This window comes from Hemibagrus wyckioides, linkage group LG06 (genome assembly GCF_019097595.1).
Source record: "Hemibagrus wyckioides isolate EC202008001 linkage group LG06, SWU_Hwy_1.0, whole genome shotgun sequence".
Taxonomy (NCBI): domain Eukaryota; kingdom Metazoa; phylum Chordata; class Actinopteri; order Siluriformes; family Bagridae; genus Hemibagrus; species Hemibagrus wyckioides.
The window spans coordinates 36,037,221-36,051,578 of record NC_080715.1 but is presented as its reverse complement, the minus strand read 5'-3'; the positions used below and the strand labels follow the sequence as shown (position 1 = coordinate 36,051,578).

Sequence of the window (14,358 nt, the reverse complement as noted above, 5' to 3'; positions counted from 1 at the left end):
AACTTACAAATTATTTGAGTTAATGTTCCAAGGAAACCAGCCTTTCTGGCACCAAGAATCATTGAGATCACATTATTTCTCCATTCTGATGTTTGATGAACATTAACTAAAGCTCTTGATCTGTATCTGTATGATATTATGTGTTGCACTGGCTGATTGGTTAATTTTATGAATGAGCAGAGTTGGGGTTTTGATTCCCGTCCCCTCTCCATATGTGGTGTTGGTATGTTCTCTCCATGCTTCAGTGGTTTCCTCTGGTTTCTCTGGTTTCCTCGTCTAGTCCAAAGACATAAGTTGTAGGCTACTTGGAGTCACTAGATTGCTGTGATGGATTGTGCCCCTATGACCCATGGGAGAAACTCCAGGTTCTCTGTGACCCTGTGTAGGATAAGAGCTTCAGAAAACGGATGTACTGATGGATGGATGGATGGATAACGTTTCTTTATTATGACTCTCTCTGGAAGATTTCATGTTTTATTATGAAAAAGTACATATTCACCACCTTGTGTCTAGTTTTCCTGGGAAAAAAGTCCTAAAACTGGTTCAGCAAGGTCCTTGGAGCTGCATGAAATATTGCTGGCTAGGAAGAAGAGGTAATAAGGGGAAGGAATGTAAAGTAGGTCAGCTGGCTGAAGGAGAATAATATAAGGGTAGAATGTAGAGTGTAGGTGGACTCTGAGGCTTGTATTGAATTGAGAGAAAAAGGAAATGGATCTAAATTATGTGAAAATTAAAGAAAGGATGGATATAATCTGTAAGAGGTGCACAACAAAGATAGATATTCATTCCATGTTAGTGCTCAAACCTGACTTCTTCAGCCAAACCTCCATATCTGTGATTTTATACTCAGGAGCGAGTTGCCAGGTATCAGCTTTTCCAACAGAATTGGTCAATATTTGAAGTGCTGCTTAAATGTTTCAACAGAAACGTGACCCATTTTTAGAGCATTAGATGAAACCTATCGGTGTTATGTAAGTGTGCATGTGTGCAATCTGACTGTATCATCTAGCACTCTAAGTCAATGCCAGCACACATTTGCATATCGCTGATGATCAAATACACACTGGCCACGGTTCTGAAGCTGTGTGGTTTAAAAAAAAAAAAAACTCTGAGGAGAAAGTGCTGATGAAACTGTCTTGTGCATTTCACATAATGGATATGTCCTCAGACTGAACATGCTGGTTAGATAATTGTTAAGTTCTGCATGTTTCCTGTATTTTTTGGAGTCAACTGACCTTTACACATCAATGCTTTAAATGCTAACCTTTGTCACATGCCGTTGTTTTATTGGCAATCAATATTTAAGTGCTTTTCTAACATTTTGAACAAAACCCTTTTGAAAAAGCTCTAGCCTTTTGTTGCTTTATTTTATTTCTTTATGAATCAGAGTTTCTGGTTTTCTACTGCTTTCTCTGCAAAGTGCTACTCCTCCATCTTATCATTACTGGCTGGCTGATGTGGTCTGCTTGCTCAATTTGGAACAAATTAGACACTCACTCACAAATCTACCACACAAGATTATAAACAAATATTTAAAAAATTATTTCAATTGGTAAAATAATAATAATACGAGGGGCTACTAAGGCCATTCTAAATGAAAAAAAAGGTCTTAAAAACACAGCCAAGAAAATATCTAGTTATGGAGTTTTACCTTCATAGTGGCCTGAAAATTAAGAAGAATTGGTTTATAGTTGGATCAGAAAAGCAATAACTAAACACAAGGGACGGTGTAATTCAGTGGTGTCCAAAATCCTTGGGCTAGATGGGGACAGGGTACAATTTTTCTTTTCAGCTGACGGTTGCAGCAGAACATAACACGGTTAGCTAAAATGCAAAAGCCTCTCACTATGATATTTATTCACGGCTACAGTCAAAATGCTCAAAGTTAACAGTGAAAAAGGATCATTTCCAAAGAGTTGGAAACCACTAAGCATACAAACTAAACAAAACCCTTAACTTTAATCCTTAATCCTTAACTAAAGAGGACTAGCAAACAATCACAATATAATTTTTGATTGTCAGATTGATCAGTTTCTCTTGTACCACAAATAGAAAGTGCTTTCATCGCTACAGCATTCACACTATTTGGATGCAAATGCTGTTGATTGTAAGATCGGGGTTCAAGCCCCAGCACCGCCAAGCTGCCACTGTTGGGCCCTTGAGTAGGGCCCCCAACCCCCAGTGCTCCAGGGGCACTGCATAATGGCTGATCCTAACCATAATCTTCCAAGGATGGGATATGCAATGAAAGAATTTCACTGTGCAGTAATGTATATGTAACAAATAAAGGTTACTTAACTTAATTTATAACAGGGGTGTCCAATATTATCCAAAAAAGGGCCGGTGTGTGTGCAGGTTTTCAAGCAGGAGCCACACCTGGTTCTACCTGTTGAATTTGATTTTGGCTTTTAATAGGCTCAGGTGTGGCTTCTGCATGGTTGGATCCTACAGCCACACCAGTCATTTGTGGATAAGATTGGGCATCCCTGTGTTATAGCACCTCCACCTGTAAGGCCACCAGGGGGTGCCTTGTTTTCCATTTTTGACCCTGCCTCCTTGTGATTTGTTTAATAAATGCCACATATATATCCTACACTCTCTGCCTCTGACTCCATGTTACAGCTGTGGTATTAAAGCTGATAGTCTGCATCATGTTCACGATTTAATTTCAATTTAAACATACATAATGATATCAGATATCAGACCATCTGTTTAGATATTTTGTTGGGGTCCAAACAGGGAAACCCCTGAGAGGAAAAAAAGTTCAGACATCCCTGGGGCAAGTCATGAAGCAGACAATCAGGCAAGATGGTGTAGAATGTTAGAGGGAACATTCTAAAACGATTAAGAAAAGTGAGAGAGCATTACTGCAGTAAACACTCATGAAACAGACAAACAAACCCTGCTCTTCAGAGAGCAGTTCATTCATTCCATTGTCACACAACCACCAGTTTGGTTTTTATTTCAGAAATAAATCACTTTTCTTCTCAGCGCCAGAAAGCATCTGGTGTCTGCAAAGATTTTTTCACCCATGTTTAGTTCATTATACTCTTCTTCACAGTGTTTTACATTTTGTGGCTCATGATGGTGCTCACACTAATAATCTTTTAATTAGAAATCAATATGTAGCTTGTTATTTACTTATTCGTCATGCATTATTTCTAGAAAAAAAATACAACCTTTTTTAAAAGACATCATTCAAATGTTACTGTTCCCGATATTTGGTCCGAGCTAGGAATTTATTTATTTTTATTTTAATGCTTCATCAACTTACAGAAACACTTAAACCTTGGTTGAATTTAGGTGACTTGGACATAGCTTTGAGTACAGCCATGTTGGAAGTTGGAAGCCATGTTATGTCTATAATTGTTGTTTTGTCTGCTTTCTTGATCAGGTCACATTTGCAAAAGTGATTTAAGAGATTGTAAGAGAGTTTAAGAGATTTTGAGTGTTTTTTCTGTGGTTAAATAAAGGTTATTGGCACAACTAGTTGAAAACGGGTCCTGTTTTGGACTTATGACACTAAGGAGGCTCTAAGGAGGAGAATGCTGTCAGATTTAATTGGTCATACTAACAAAGTGAAGATGATAGCATAGTTTCATAATTACTGGAACATCACATGTCCTCCGGATATTTTTTTGAACCAGCTACCTTCCAGCATTAATCTGCATGTATTCCTCATACTTGTCTGTGAAAGACAAATCAATCATCCCTGCTTATGAGGCTCTGACTTGGTTATGCTCCACATTGATGCCTGGCCTGTAGGCTCTTCTGTTCAAGGTATTGAATTTAATTTGCCGGGATTACACTCCTGCTCATGCAGCGAGAAGCAGCAGTAGAGGGAGGAGGCTGAGTGATGTATGAAAGCGTCCAAAAAAACTGGCATCTTAAGATACGGTGTATAAATCACTGTAGCGGTTATCGTTTTGAAAAAAGACAGCGTGAAATCTTTCTTTCTGTCAGAAACGGTTTGTGAAAGATGCGGATTGATGACTTATATTTCAGGCCTGAGGTCTCAGACGTTTGATAACAGGAAGTAAAGACGCCGCTCATGTCCTCAAACACTGGAGAATATAGTTTGAACTGTGAGAAGCTATTTTCTGGTTAAAAAGCAGAAACCGGTTACCGGAAAAATCTTAAATTTTGCATTTCTTCAATTTTCTGTAGCGCTTATCCTAAACAGGGTCACAGACAACCTGGAGTCTATTCCAGAGACCTCAGGGCACAAGGTGAGGGACACTCTGGACACAAGACACAATCACACACACACACAATACACCAAAATCTCTCATCCATGTCTTTATGGACCTTGCATTGTGCACTGGTGTGCAGTCATGTTGGACCAGGAAGGGATCATCCCCAAACTGTTCCCACAAAGTTGTCCAAAATGTCCTGGTGTGCTGCGGCATTAAGAGTTCCTTTCACTGGAACTAAGGGGCTGAGCCCAACCTCTGAAAACAACACCTGAATTCAATGATTTGGAGGGGTCCCTGGTGGTCCAGTGACAGGATCTTGCACTCTTTCTGTCGAGGGTTTTGAGGGGTTAACTCTCAATACTGGTCCTGAGCCTGGATAAAATGTGAGGGTGGTGTCAGAAAGTGCAAAAATCAATCAATCATGTGGCTCGTATGGTCTGCTGAGGTGACTTCAAACAGGGATCTTTGTTTATTTATAATTATTATAATATAAATATATGTATACTGTTTATTTATTACTGTTTCCACACTAAATATTCCTTCATATAAGTTAGCTGCTGTTTTTGTCCTTGCGGAGACTTTTGCACTTTTTGACTTTTTTCTTCATTTTTCTCACCGACTGTAATGTAATATAAATCAAGGTCTGTGTATATAGGACGTCATCTCTTTTGATCAGCTGAATGAATAAAATTAAAATGTTTTTTAAAAAAAAGCCAAGGATAAGCAGGCCAAGTGAAGCACTCATCTGCTTTACTTTCAGCTCACTTTAATGTCCTTGATGTAAGCTGATGTTTCCTCATATCCTCTAAAAATGCGTCTGAAATGTTCTCGTTTTCAGTGTTTACTCTTCACTATTCGCGTCCACTGTAACTCATCAGTGTCTGATTCTCCCTTTACAACATAAATATAAAAGGAGGGAGCAAGGTTACTTGTTTTACTTTTTCTGTTTCATCAGTTGCCAGGTCTGCACCATGTCTAAACATTTCAGTCCTTTTCTGAAGGTATAAATGAAGCTGTGTATCATGTGTATCTGCAACCTAAACAATATAAAACTGCAGTTAAAGAGAAAAATAGCTCTGAGTGGCCAAGTCAGTGTAGGACAATTTCAGTGTCTTGTTTAAAATGTAAGCTTCTCTATTTTGGAAGTGTGGAAGATGACAAGGAAGATTCTGGCTACAGCAGTGGCTTGTGAATAGATTTCATCTGAGCAAGACATTAATATAACATTAATATCATAACATAACATTAATAATAAAATGGCATATCGTCAAAAAAAAACAACTTATGCTCTAGGTTTCTATTTAGAAATCCAGCAGGAACTATTTGAACCCCCCCCCCAAGCCACACACACACACACTCACACGCACACACAAACACACACACAAACACACTTTTTGCCCCATTTGGCACTTGTGCATGCAGTATCCATTTTGTCCACCAGGGGCAGTAATAACTCTACTATTACTCTATTGACTGTTATATATGGTAGCTAAGATCATGTAGTCGACTTCTTTTATCAATTTGTTGTTTGCATTGGAAATCTAAAGGTTATCATGCTTTTTCTGTAGCTTCCACTAAGCTTTTAACATCATCGCCTCTTTAACACTGACGTGTTTTTGCTCTTTAGCTACTGAATAATTTTTATTATTATTGTTGTCTCTAGCTTATATATATTTCTTATCGTAAAGCTCTTCTGTTGTGTTAAATGTGCTATAAATAAAGTTTGACTTGACCTGACTTTACTGCACTAAATGGGACATGCACCATGCATATCAAGCAACATTTTTTAAAAAAGTTGTTGGCCACTCAAAAGAGGTCATTAGCATATTAATGGAATTTGACATGTATACAGTGATGAATGAGGCCTGAAATAGGTCACTGGATACCAGTTTTATATGAGTTTTGCATATTACCTGTCTATGTCCATAGTGATTGAGGACAGCAGAAAGCTTCTTGGTGCTGCTGTGTTGTCTCTGCGTCATGACAGCAGGGTTCGGGTCCCTCCAGTCGATGGAGAGCCGATGAAGCCACATGCGTGAGTCCTGCAGGTGAGCCTCTCGGATACTGGGGTCAAAACAGTGAACCTCACAACCTGCCTTAGCTAAGACTTTCTCCAACTGTTTATCTTCTCCTCCTAACCTGAAAAGATTTAAGAGTGGAAGAGAATAATGATGTTTAGTAATGGTTTGTTTATAGAAAAGTCCAAAATGGTTTTGCATAGCCTATGGAAATAGAAGTTTACTGTTTTTATAATGTTTGCAGTTTGCAACTTGGTGAGTAGCACTACGGAATGTTGTGAGAGAGGGATGGCTTCTCTCTCATCACTAGTCAATCATGGGCATCTGCGAGCTCATGTATCCAGAAAAGTCCTCACATATTTATCACAACCCACAACGCACCACATTCCCTCAGATCCTCCAGTGCTCTCCCACCATCTGTCAGGGTTCAAGGAAAGCATCAAGGTACGCTCTTCTCTGTCTTTGTAGCTGGGAGGTGGTACGAACTTCCCCTAAATTTTCGAACAGCTGAGTCTTCAAAAAAACTAAACTAAAGATCTCTTCCTGAAGTACTGTGTTGTCTGTTTTCTTCAGACTTTTTTAGACTCATAGTAATCTTACTCTGTGACCTAGTGAACCAGTATCAAGGTTTGTTTTTCTCACTTCTGTAAGTTGCTCTGGATAACAGAATCTGCCTAATGCTGTAAATGTAAATGTAAAATTGTAGATGGCACTTCGCTTTTAACACAAGTCTGTTAAGTTCACGGGAGATTTTAAACCTGTAATAGTCATAGAATTTCAAAAATGACTCATAAAAATGCAATATTGCAATGGATGTGGTTCTGGTTGTCACAGCAACAACCAAGATGCTCAACTCTATAGACCTTCTTAGGGGTTGGAAGAAATGTGGAAGAAACAGCAAATGCATTTTGTTTTTTCTGGTTATTCACACAGGTTGCACAATCATGACACCTTTGAAGATTCTAATTTTACATTAATTTAGATTATTAAGTTTACACTGTATAGAATTCAGTTAGAATTTTATATATCTACACCGATCAGGCATAACATTATCACCACCTATGTAATATTGATACAGGACTCCATTGCATGGTGTGACGTTAACCATCTGCACCTCAACACTACAAAGACCAGGGAGATGGTGGTGGACTTTAGGAGGCCCAGGCCTCAACCTGAGCCTGTAACTATCAACGGCGACTGTGTGGAGTTTGTCAAGACCTACAAGTACCTTGGAGTACAGCTAGATGAAAGAATGGACTGGACTGCCAACACAGACGCTTTGTGTAGGAAAGGACAGAGCTGGCTGTACTTCCTAAGAAGGCTGGCTTCCTTTAACATCTGCAAAAAGCTGCTGCAGATGTTCTATCAGACTGTTGTGGCGAGTGCCCTCTTCTATGCGGCAGTGTGCTGGGGAGGCAGCATAAAGAAGAAGGACGCCTCACGTCTGGACAAGCTGGTGAGGAAGGCGGGCTCGATTGTGGGCTCAAAACTGGACAGCCTGACATCAGTGGCAGAGAGACGGGCGCTGAGCAGGCTCCTGTCCATCATGGACAATCCACTGCATCCACTGTACAACATCATCTCCAGACAGAGAAGCAGCTTCAGTGACAGGTTGCTGTCACTGCCCTGCTCCACTGACAGACTGAGGAGGTCGTTCCTCCCCCATGCCATGCAACTCTTTAATTCAACACGGGGTGGGAAAAGTCAGTGCTGACACTACTCTTCTCTCTGTACTGGACTGTACAATAAAACACACACTACACACAATACACTCCGGTTTATACAGAACTCTCAATAAACTGAGATTTGCACAGGACACACAGTTTTTGCACATAAACTGTTTTTGGCACATCAACTATGTCTGTAACCTTAAACACTTGTTTTGCACATTACTTATCTTGTTTTTCATCTCATTCTCCATATTTATTCCTTAAATCTCTGTATTTTGTATACTGCTATATTTTGTTAAATTGTAGTGTAATATTTTGTTATTTGATATATTTTTTGTTATATTTTTGTACCCTAATTTGGGTTTTTTAGTGTTTTTGTTATATTCCTTCCTATTTTATCTATTACCTGTGTTTGTGGATACTGCTGGAAACTGTGAACTTCCCTTTGGGATGAATAAAGTATCTATCTATCTATCTATCTATCTATCTATCTGTCTGTCTGTCTGTCTGTCTGTCTGTCTGTCTGTCTGTCTGTATATCTATCTATCGGGTTTGTCCCCCTTTTGCTACCAAAACAGCCCTGACCCATCGAAGCATGGACTCCACTAGATCCCTGAAGGTGTGCTTTGGTATCTGGCACCAAGATGTTAGCAACAGATCCTTTAAGTCCTGTAAGTCCTTTAACTTTCAGGACTTAAAGGATACTTACACGACTTAAAGGATACTTATTATGATAGATACTGACCACTGCAGACCGGGAACACCCCACAAGAGCTGCAGTTTTGGAGATGCTCTGATCCAGTGGTCTAGCCATCACAATTTGGCCCATCGTCAAACTCGCTCAAATCCATATGCTTGACCATTTTTCCTGCGTCTAACACATCAACAAGTCATGAGACTCCAACCAGAAGTAGGGCATCAGGATGGATCAGGCAGGACCACTAGGGATTGATGTGAACTTCTGTGGCTTTACAGGCAGCAACAAGAATTAAAAAAAAAGTTCTAGTGCAAAACATGTTGCAAGAATATTTATGCCAAAGTTCTTCTAAAAGATTTCTCAGCTGAACTTTAGAGTAGCAAAGAATCGATCACCTTGGAAGATAAGCCAGAGTAAGATAACTGCAGAATTAGGCAACAGAGCAACAAAGTAAGAACTTGAAGTAAGACACAGCTGTGCTTTGGCAAAAACAGGATCGAACTCCATCCAATCTGCTCTACCTTCAGGTCAAGGAGCTTGGGAGGCGTTTAAAAGCAGAACAGAGCTGTAGGGTAACTGCAGATATCATCTAGATTTGTACTTGCCCTGAGATGCTTTCATTATGAATTAAACATTAGCCTCAATGATAAAAAAATGTTCAAAGACATTAATTTCCTCTTTGCTGTTTGATGAGCTGTTTCAATTCAATGTGGTTTCCATGCTCCTCCATCTTTCCAACTCATTCTCACGTAAAATGGATGGGAAATGTAGTGAGCAGTGCCAAATGTGTTGGATTTCTTACAAAAAAGGTCCTAAAAGTGTGTAATTGCTGTAAAATCCCCACCTATTTTTCCAACCTCATGAGGAGTTTCTGCAAATTGGCTCAAACAGTTGGGACCACATTTACGCACATACCAAAAAAATACTTAACACCTTTACAAATTAGTGCATGAGAAATGAGCAAAAAGATGAGATCAGATACAGGCTTTTAATCTGTTCTAATATCTGTGAATAAAAGCATGTACTGAAGAATGAAAAAAGAAATAAATAAAACAACCACAGAATCATGTGTGAAGAGGAAAAAAAGAGAAAAAAAAACTAACCAGGAAATACAAGATAGTTATAATGAGGAGTAATGAGTATATATTACCCCTGAATGGCAGGTTTGATATATATCAGTCATTGTCTATGGAATAAAACACTTCAGGGCATGCAGTTGTAGAATAATAATCACTATTGGGGTGGTGCGATGAAGTGGAGTTACTTTTACCACAACAAAGTCCTCTTATACCACAGCAATTAGCTTTTCTCCTTTTCTTTTCTCTTCTCGAATAGGTTTTTAAAAAATGCAAAGAACCTGAAGAGTCTGAAAACATTCCTTAGACCGAAACAATTAAAGGAACTGCTTTACTTCAAAAGTGGTGAAGTGCCATAAACGTTAATCTCCTCATATTAAACACTGTTTATACTGTCAGTAAAAAATGATTAGTATTAGTACAGGAGATTGTGGAACACAAAACACACCACTGGAGATATTTGCTCTGCAAAGTGGCTAACAAATAAAACACAATATGACCAAAAGTACAAAAGATCCCTGACCATTATGATGGGGTGATCTTACTCATGCCCAAAACCAAGAACTAACAAACCTGATGCCATGGGGTGGAGGAGAACATGTCTGGTCCACCAGCTTTGTCAGTCCTTGGTTTTGGGCACGAGTGAGATCGTTTCATTGTGATGGTCAGGGACCCTTTACCATGAGATCAAAACTCCTTCGGGTGTGGTGGTGAGACACTGTCCCTATATTGAGAGGGAGACTGGGTGCAGTGGACCAATGCGGTCCTCCGTCCTACAGAACCCCGACTTCAATTAGGGATCTTCACTGTCCACCCCAACGGCTCGGAGAAAGGACTGGTCATTGTCCTTTCGTGGATCTTTGAAAGGGAGCAGCATGTGGTCCTCTACGTCTGCAGAAAACTGAGCCCTGCTGAGAAGTAAGCTGCTGTGAAGCGAGAAACCCTGGCAATAAGGTGTGCCATCAAGGACAAGCATGATTATCTGCCAGGCTGGCACTTTTTTTTACCCTGGCATGTCTGTGTTCAGCCCATTGCAGCTGTGAGTCACCACACATTGTCTTAAGAAGGTGAAGAGCACCTTGCAACATGCACCTTGGCATAGAATTAACAAGTCTCTGAATCTGCCCTGGAGGGATGGAAGATATTAGTGTTTTGATGAGCGTGGCAGTGAAGAGCACTGTCCAACATGTCAGTACACGGGTGTCTGATTAGGTTGAGATCTGGTTTGAAATCAAATTCAAGGTTTTCTGTCTCTCTTTCATTCTCTCTCTGTCGAACTACACATTCTACCACAAGGTTTCAGAGATCCTGACCCCTTCTGCTCTCCAGATCCATCCCGATGTCCTACCTCATATTTGGGTCTCATCACTTGCTACTGCTGAGGATGAGGACGCCTTCACTTGGACAGCCTGAAGATACATGAGATTACTGTGAATAGTGTCACTTGAAACCATGAAAGTGGCTTTGGACTGCAATTAATATGAACAGTTTTGCTCCTTCAGTGAACAGCTGAACTTCATGTTGAATCATGTTGACCATTTAGTGACTATCCAGTGTCACCTAGATGAGGATGGTTCCTTTCAAGGTTTCTTCCTCATATCATCTAAGGGATTTTTTCCCTCTCCACCGTTGCATCTGGTTTGATCTTTAGGTATAGATATAAATGGAATATTTGTCTCATAAATTGATATATTTCTGTAACTATTGTTAAAAGCACTATACAAATAAAATGTCATTTGTAATCCCCCACCTCACAGCTTTAGGCCCCATATAATTCATCCTGATTTTGTGTTTCTGTGCATGATTCTCACTGTGTCTTAATGTATTTCCTTTACATTCTCCGGTTTCCTCTTACAGATGGTCCAGAATTGTCTGTCTGGTTTACTGAAAGTGAGTAAACTGCACCGTGCTGCATTTTTTATGACCAGTTTGCTGGCATTTTGTTTATCTGCCTATTTAAATAATTCAGATATAAATGTAAACGTACTGGAGGTATGACCTTGAACACACTCATACTAGAATTTCTAACATTCCCCTGAGTGTTAAAAAGCTTTGAAGAGCAAATCTATAAAATACACCGTTGTACAAACAGAGCCTCATCCATACACGTGTTAGAGTTTGACTGTATAGCTTGACTTAATTACAACCAGTATCTGGGTTATTAGCATACAGCTGGGCACATATTTTGCCACAGAGAGCACAAATTCAAGACTACAGAGCGAGAGAGAGAGAGAGAGAGAGAGAGAGAGAGAGAAAACAGGGCTAATACCTATATTATATAAAATGCGCTGACACAGTAGTTAGGGAATTAGATCGAGCCGAGATGACACGATATCCCGCATAGCTGGCAACAATCCAGAAACAATCTACACTACAGAGACGACCTTGTGAGAAAAGTGTGTGTGGTTTTTATATCTTAGTGGGGACCAAATATAAGAATACTTTCATTTCCTGTTGACTTGAAATAGCATTAATTACCTCCAAACTTCCATCAACATTATTTCCTGCTTAAGAAGTGCACAAATACAATATAGATGACTGACATTTTGAATTTACTGTTGACTAATGACCAGGTGCTGGGATTCTCACCTCGCTGAGATCATGTGAGTAGTTCGAGTGTGTGAAAGAGAAAGAGATTGAAACGCACCCAAGTGAGTAGACTCGGCAGTGTTTGGTGTTGATGCTTCGAGCCAAGTTGAATCTGTTATCCAAACATAGTGCCCATGATCCCTGAGCTGGCAGACTGTCTGCAGGATTTCTACAGGACACCTGTACATCACAAAACACACACACACACACACACACAAACACACACACACACAATACACATTTACTCTTCACTGTTTAATGAAGTGCAATATTTTATACCTCTGTAGTTGCTCAGGGTCACAGTGGGTTGCATAGGCTGCATCTACAGTGGGTTGCATAGGCCGCTTGGAGGAAACCAGAATACCCAGAGGAAGCTCATCCAGGGACATAATAATGCAATAATGACACTTTTTACATTAGTTTGCAGCTTTATACTGATTCCTTAATGTCCCTGTGTAGCAGGGGAATAAGGTCCATGTGTGTTTAGTTGGCATTTGAGATTCAAGTATGTGACTGAGATTAAAATAAAGGCAGATAATAATAAAACCGGGTTTATTAAGTAGAAAAAAATACTATGAAAGGCCCAAAACAAGGCAAAGATGATGCTCCAGGGGAAAGGAATGAACTTGGAAATGTGAAAGTTCAAGGCTAGAAAACTGCAGCACAGAAATGTAGCCAAGCAAATCTATAAATACACCAAAATTTATGAGATTAAAAAACATTAAATGAACTTGAGTAACAGACGGAGAGTAGACAAGGACAAGATCTTGGCGCCTTCTCTAAAAATAAGGTCGAAAAGCGTGGTTTGCTTGCAGTCAAAGAATATTTTGTCACGTTTTTTTTTAAAACTCATTTTATTCCTTGAAATGTAATCACACCTTCACCTTCACCATTTTATCTCGTGCTCCTCTTCCTAATCAACATCTTTAACAGCTTCCTTTTCTCTCCTTCACATCACACATTCAGAACTGCATCTCAGGTGATGATAACACCATCCTTCCAAAAGATTGCACTAATCTGGTGTTGAGATGACGGTGGTGGGGTCTAACACATCGCTCTGGCATCTTCCTTGCCTTTAGACCTAGCAACAGTAAACGCCATGTGAAATGAGTTGCTTTTTGTTTTTTCTTTTTCATCCTCATGGAAAAATTCAGTTAGTCCTCATGCCTTGCAGATGGGGGCGGAGTTTTTTGGGAAGTGACCACTCCCATTATGATAGAAATGGTTCATCACAGACTAAAGGTGAGCAGGTCTTGTGGGGATTTTTTTTTCTTTTAAGGGAACAAGTGGAAACAAATCATTCGAGTAAAATAAATGAAGCCACATACAGCCACGTGTTTTTCCTTTAATATGCCACCTGTCTGTGTGTTCAGAATAAACCTGGTTCAGGCAAAATACAGACATTTTGGACTGTAAAGTTAAGGTCACACACTTATCTCACATCACATTTTAGCACAATAAAGGGGACATTAGATGCATACAGGCCAAACATTATGAGCACTGACAGGTGAAGTGAATAAGACTGATGATCTCCTCATCATGGCACCTGTTTTGTTAGATATATTAGGCAGCAAGTGAACATTTTGTCATTTTGTGTTAGAAGCAGGAAAAATGAACAAGTGTAAGGATTTGAGCGAGTTTGACAAGGGCCAAATTGTGATGGCTAGACCACTGGATCAGAGCATCTTGTTGCCAGATACCACAGCACACATTCAGGGATCTAGTGGAGTCCATGCCTTGACAGGTCAGGGCTGTTTTGGCAGCAAAAGTGGGACCAACACAATATTAGGCAGGTGATCATAATGTTATGCCTGCTCTGTGTATATTCCTGTTACAATTAACCAATAGCCTGACTCCATGTTTGTTTTTTCAAGCATTGTCTTCTGTTGATTTTGCAGGTAATAAAGTGACTGTACAAAAGGATCACGTATTTTGTGAGAAAGCTGATTACTCACAAAGACTTTTCAGCATTATCAAATTATTTAAGTGCATGCAAACATGTTCATCAAATTTATTGCCATTATCTGGTTTGTTTTGTTTCATTTGGCAGCCATCCGATTATTTTGCTCAAGAAACAGGTATAAGATATTGCTGTGGAGGAATGAGATGGTT

General features: G+C 39.6%; 1 protein-coding gene across 2 annotated transcripts in view; it reads right to left on the bottom strand.

Annotated features, from left to right (window-relative positions):
• The window catches only part of mettl24 (methyltransferase like 24), a 31,771-nt gene that overhangs the window by 4,625 nt on the left and 12,788 nt on the right, over positions 1-14,358 (bottom strand). The window contains exons 3-4 of one of the 2 annotated variants that reach the window (XM_058393565.1): positions 12,305-12,426; positions 6,110-6,335 (exon numbers count right to left, since the gene is read on the bottom strand). In XM_058393565.1, the coding sequence (XP_058249548.1) occupies positions 6,110-6,335; positions 12,305-12,426 (348 nt within the window). The remainder of the gene's footprint in view (positions 1-6,109; positions 6,336-12,304; positions 12,427-14,358) is intronic. The other variant, XM_058393567.1, reaches the window with a different exon arrangement.